This window comes from Temnothorax curvispinosus, unplaced genomic scaffold, assembly GCF_003070985.1.
Source record: "Temnothorax curvispinosus isolate PA1 unplaced genomic scaffold, ASM307098v1 QBEX01003639.1, whole genome shotgun sequence".
Classification (NCBI taxonomy): domain Eukaryota; kingdom Metazoa; phylum Arthropoda; class Insecta; order Hymenoptera; family Formicidae; genus Temnothorax; species Temnothorax curvispinosus.
In genome coordinates this window covers 32,639-38,732 of record NW_020213419.1, presented here as the reverse complement: position 1 = coordinate 38,732, position 6,094 = coordinate 32,639, and the positions used below count along the sequence as shown (strand labels likewise).

The 6,094-nt window shown below is 40.6% G+C and overlaps 1 protein-coding gene across 1 annotated transcript; it reads right to left on the bottom strand.

Moving 5' to 3' along the window:
• Positions 1-3,004: 3,004 nt before the first annotated feature.
• Positions 3,005-3,505, bottom strand: LOC112452704. The gene is made up of 2 exons (XM_025013042.1): positions 3,344-3,505; positions 3,005-3,295 (listed from the first exon to the last, which is right to left on the bottom strand). The coding sequence occupies exons 1-2, from the start codon at positions 3,503-3,505 to the stop codon at positions 3,005-3,007; spliced, it is 453 nt and encodes a 150-aa protein (XP_024868810.1).
• Positions 3,506-6,094: the final 2,589 nt, after the last annotated feature.

Below are 6,094 nucleotides of genomic sequence, written 5' to 3'. Positions count from 1 at the left end.
CTCAACACAATTATATCAAGATATCATAAGCTAAATATTGAAAAAGTTACCAAGTTTTCCTTGAATATCTCAAAAAGTATTAAGCAAATAAAGGAATTTTTTAAACAAAAATTGTTTAAATTAATTAATAGAGAAAAATGGTACAATAAAAAATAAGGGTTTTTATTTAAAAAATTTGGGCCTTACCCAGCGAGAAATGACATCGAATCGACGTCTAATTGACGTCGAAATCATCGATATTACATTATATCGAAATAATGCTCGAAATTTGAAACTTATTTCGATGTTTGTGCTATATGACATATTAAAAAAAAAGAGATTATTTGTAACATATATCGCGCCAGACTGTAAACAGGCAAATTATGTATTTTCTGTTAAGACATTGATATTTTATCATTTCGATATCGATTCGAAGCTATTTTGATTTATGCCTGTCAAATATATAATAACATTGCCATTATATAGAATGCAATATGAATAAAAAATTATATTATATTAGCAGACATGGATAATGTAAATATTTTATGATTTGAGCATTATAATAATTGCGTTAAAATATTAATTTTTTTAGGCTTTCATTTCCATTAAATAGTTACTTTATAACTGTAAAAGTTACAACAAAATTTCTGTTTGTAATTTGGCAATTTTGAAAATTAAAATATTATATAATAGGTAAATTTTCAGTTCTACATCCGCACATTTATTAAACAAGAAGTTAAATTAAGTAACTAATTAAATTATTAATATTAAATATTAATACAATAAGATATTTGTATTTACATTTATTAAAATAAAAAATAAGTTTAATTATGAAAATAAATATTAATAATTGGACTTATTAAAAATTAAATAATTTGTTCAGATATTGCGCTCGAATTCTTTTCGCGTTTTACAACGCCCGATCATTTTACATTAGATGGCGCGACGCGCGAGTTGCCACTCTCAAAGAGCCCCCGCCTCCTTCCTCACTCGTTAGGTGTCATGGCCGCACTTGCTTGCGTTTCTTTGTACGTGTCGAGTCCGTTTCCTCTTTCTTGACGGATTGATCGTTGCGGCGCGTGTTCTGGAGACTAACCGAGTAAAAGTCGGATCACCAGGGAGAGCTCACCGCCAGGAAAGTGAGAGCTGCGGCAGCTAGCGTTCGTGAAGGAGGATCGAGGCGAGGAGTCCGGTTCAGCGAGCGGAGTCCTTAAGAGATTCTCATTGGGACGCCATATTTGTTATTGTTGAGAATCGAGCTATAATTTGGAATGTGGATCGCGAATACATCCGACAACGACACAGCACACGTGATTAGGATAATTACAGTAATCACTATATACGATAATAAATGCAAGAATATATATTATATAAATTGATCGGTACAAGTCCGGAAGCACGTTCTCAGGTACACTTCTGACGAGAGAGTGAGACGAGCGTCGGGGGTTTACGCCGAGAGCGAATTCGTGTACACGCTTGTATCACGTGCATGCATGATTCTCGAGTGTCTATTGTAAGATGTCACCATATACACGATTACTAGAATCTAGCGTTCAAGTAATATTCAACAATCCTCCTTGACATCTGAATCCGCCCAATGACGCTCATCGATTATTATCCTTGGATGTACTGCTTCAATCCTATCTTCTCTCTCAAGGTGGCAAGTCTGATTCTTCCAAGCGGCTTCGTAAGTAAGTCCGCTAACATTATTTCGGTCGGACAGTATTTAAAATTGACTTGTCCCTTCTCTGCTAGGTCTCGTGCGAATTGAAACCTGGTATCCATGTGTTTGGTCCAACGTTGCTCATTGCCCTTGGATTATTCAGTAGTGCGAGATAGCTTTGGTTGTCTTCTAAAACTGTCGTAGGCTTAGTAATGTTTTCATCAAAGTCCTCTAGTATCTGATGAACCCAAAGCAGTTCTTTGGAAGTCTCTACGAGTGCGACGTATTCCGCTTCAGTCGTAGAAAGTGCAACGCACGTCTGCTTCCTACAGCCCCATGCAATCGTTAATCCGTGTAATTGTACTAGAAATCTGCTGATGGATTTTCGATCGCTTCGGCCCTGTGCCCAGTCCGCATTTGAATAGGCAACAAGTCCAGTATTCCTCTCCTCGATGTTTCCTAACTTAAGCTGAAATTGCATCGTTTCTTTTAAATATTTCAAGATTTGTTTCGTTTCCGTCCAATCAACAATTGTTGGATCGGTCGTGTGTTGGCTCAAAATGCACACTGGTGCGAGAATATCCGGCCTTGCGTTGACTTCTATGTATAGAAGTTCTCCGATGCGTTCTTGATAATTCTTATTCGATTCCATCATGTCTGCTTGGCACCTGTTCTTCATGCTTCCTGGATCCATAGGTATGTTCACGTTTTTGCGTCTCTCATTCCGTTACGGTTGATGATTTTTTCTATGTAGACTTCTTAATCAAGGTGAAAAATGCCTCGTTCGTTTTTCCGTATTCGAAAACCAAGAAAACTTCTCGGTTATCCAAGGCCTACGATATCAAACGCCTTTTTTAGCGCTTCCTCCGTTTCGTCAATGATCCTCTGAGTAGTGCTTGCAATCAGAAAGTCATCCACGTAAACAACTAGATAAGTTGTTGTTGTCCGTGTAACCCTTTTAAACAGGCATTTGTCCGATTTGCTTTGTTGATATCCGTGTTAATTCAAAACGCTCTTGAGTGTGTCGTACCATGTTTTCGCGGCCTGCTTTAGACCGTACAAACTTTTTCGCAATCTGCATACTTTATCTTCTCCTTCTGGGTTTATAAATCCTTCCGGTTGAACCATATATACGGTTTTTTTCAGATCGCCATTGAGAAACGCAGTCTTGGCGTCGAACTGCTTAACGATGAGTCCTCTTTTTCCTGCTAATGTGAAGAAGATACGTACTGTCGTCTGTCCAACCACCGGAGCGAAAACTTCATCATAGTCCTTGCCATATTTTTCCAACGGGTTTACGTCCCTTCGGCAAGTCGACCAGGTCTCAAGTGTGGTTTGTCATCAGAGCCTGTATCTCCTCCTTCATGGCCGAACTCCATTTTTCTTTATCAGGGCCCGATAGCGCCTAGGCTCCACGATAAAGGTGCTGACCATGTTGGCATGATCGGAGATTGCGAACCTGTCAGGCGGCCTGCCTTTGTTTCTACGCGATAATCTTTTTAGTTCCTCGTCCTCTCCATCTTGGTCTTCATCGTTGTCCTCGCCAGCATTTTCAAAACTTTCTTCGTCGCTGGTGATCACAATTGTCTTGTCGGTCCGTGGTACATTTTGCTCCTGCTCTTGCTCGAATGGTACAATCTTCTCGTCTGGATCCTGCTCAATCGAGCGTTCTTTTCTTGATTAATCAAGATTTGTTTCTACATTTGATGTATTTCCAAAATCTTCCTCTCCGACAAAGGTCACATTTCTGCTGATTGTGATTTTTCCTTTCTGCTTGTCCAGAAGTCGATATGCTTTGGAGCCGTTTGCATATCCGATGAAAATTAATTTCTGCGCCTTTGGACTCAGTTTTCCTCGAAACATCTTGCGAACGTGCACGTATGCGGTACAGCCAAACACATGTAAATGTGTCATGTCCGGCAGCTTTCCCTCCCAAAGTTCAAAGGGCGTCTTTTCTGTTGCTCTTGTCGGTAGGCGATTTTGTAAATAATTAGCCGTATTTATTGCTTCTCCCCAATACTTTTCAGCTAGATCTGCATTATATAACAAACATCTTACCGTTTCAATAAGATAGCGATTTTTCCGTTCGGCTACTCCATTTTGTTGTGGGGAATACGGTGCAGTCAGTTGTACTTGTGTGCCAGATTTCCTCAAGTTTTGGTGCAGATCCTCTGTAATAAACTCATGACCTCGATCTGAACGTATTGCTTTAGGTCTCCGCTCAACTTCGTAAATACGGCCTCAAAATACTCCGTCACAGCTTGCGCTGTGTCCGATTTTGCCTTCAACAGACTCACGCAGGTATAACGGCTGTAATCATCAATAATAGTAAGTATATATTTCTTACCATCTTGCGTAGCTGTCCTCATAGGGCCACAGAGATCAGTATGCAGCAATTCCAGTTTGTTATTTGTTTTTGTCAGCGAGACCTTAGGAAATGGCTTTCTCGCCATTTTTGCCTTAATACAACAATCGCAAGCGCATCTGATTCCACAATCCTTCATCTTAATTCCCGTTGCCAGTTTTTTTTTCACCAGCTGCTTCACCGCTACTCGATGTCCAAACTTCTTGTGCCACGTATGCTGACACTCGATGATGTGGGCAGATTTTGCTGCAAGTGCACTTTCTACGAGATGCAAGTAATACAAACCACCTCGTAGACTCCCTGTTGCAACTAGTTTTCCTTCGCGAGTAATGCTGCAATTTGACCCGCTAAATATCACCTTAAAGTTATTGCGAGTTATCCGTCGAACTGACAGCAGACTCCCTTTCAGCGTCGGCACGTACAGGACTTCCGTCAACGTCACCGGTGTATGCTGTTCTTCACGTCCCACGCATCGTAACACCACGGTTCCGATTTCTTCGGTTCGCATCATTCTATCGTCCGCAAGCATAACGCTACCTTTCACGGCACTGAATTTTGAAAATACGTCTCTATTTGTCGTCATGTGTTTTGACGCACCAGAGTCAATTGTTTACTCAGTGTCTGTTTCCTTCGGCTTGCTCGCTCCAACCATGAAGCACATGTGCACCGAACCTTCCGTGCCCTCATTCTCAACGTCAACAACGTTTCCGGCACTCTCCTTGTTATTCTTCCAACGCTTGAAACGGGGACAATTTCTCTTAATATGCCCCGACTTTCGACAAAAATAACAAGTTACACTGCTACCAGTCGACACCTTCAAAGCACTCTCCTTGTCGATTTCTCCGATCTTGTTTATTTTTCGACGCTTGTATTCGTCGATTAGCTTTCCCTTTACGAGCGTCAAGGTCAGCTGATCATCGGGACGGCTCTCAAGGGCCGTTACGAGCGTACCATATGAATCCGGCAGGCTTCCAAGAAGAATTGCAATTTGCAAACTTTCCACAAGTTTCTCACCTAAAGCCGCTAGTTTGTCGACAAGCAAGAGCGTCCCGTTAATATGCTCCTCCATATCTCCATCTTTATCCAGCTTTCGATTAACAATGCTCTTCAAAAGGAATACTTTACTGGAAAGTGTCGATTTCTTGTGGTATGCCTTCAAAGCGTTCCATGCTTGCTTTGCAGTTGTCGCTTCCCTCACGTGTATTGACTGTCCTCCACTAGTAGACAAATTGTCGCGTGCGCCCGATTGTCCATCTTTGTCCATATCGGAGTAATTTGCTCCGGCGGCGACTGACTTACAACATCCCACAGATCCTCCTTTATATTACCAGTAGTTCAACTTTATATTTCCACAATTGGTAATTATCGTTATCAAGTTTTGCGATGGAAATGCGTGTCGTTTCCGCCATTGTCTATCACACTCGACCACGTTATCAGTGAGCACGTTTTGAACCTGGACCCATAACCTGTTGAGAATCGAGCTATAATTTGGAATGTGGATCGCGAATACGTCCGACAACGACACAGCACACGTGATTAGGATAATTACAGTAATCACTATGTACGATAATAAATGCAAGAATATATATTATATAGATTGATCGGTACAAGTCCGGAAGCACGTTCTCAGGTACACTTCTGACGAGAGAGTGAGACAAGCGTCGGGGGTTTACGCCGAGAGCGAATTCGTGCACGCGTGTATCACGTGCATGCATGATTCTCGAGTGTCTATTGTAAGATGTCACTATATACACGATTACTAGAATATAGTGTTCAAGTAATATTTAACAATTACTTTCATTTAAGGGTTCATATTTTTAGGGTTTATACCGTCATTTTTAAGGATTAACCATTAATTGAAGGTTAACTAGCACTTGAAGGTTAACCATCATCCAAAGAAAAACTCTCAAGTTTGGGTGTGATTTTGGACCGCCAATTAAATTTCTATGGTGTTTTTTTAACGGTTAACACCAAAAGTTGAGTGTATTTTCCATAAGGGTTACATAAGAGAAAAATTTAATGTTGACATATTACCACACACATAGTATATTGTTCTGTCGTTCTATGTGTATATATATATATATATA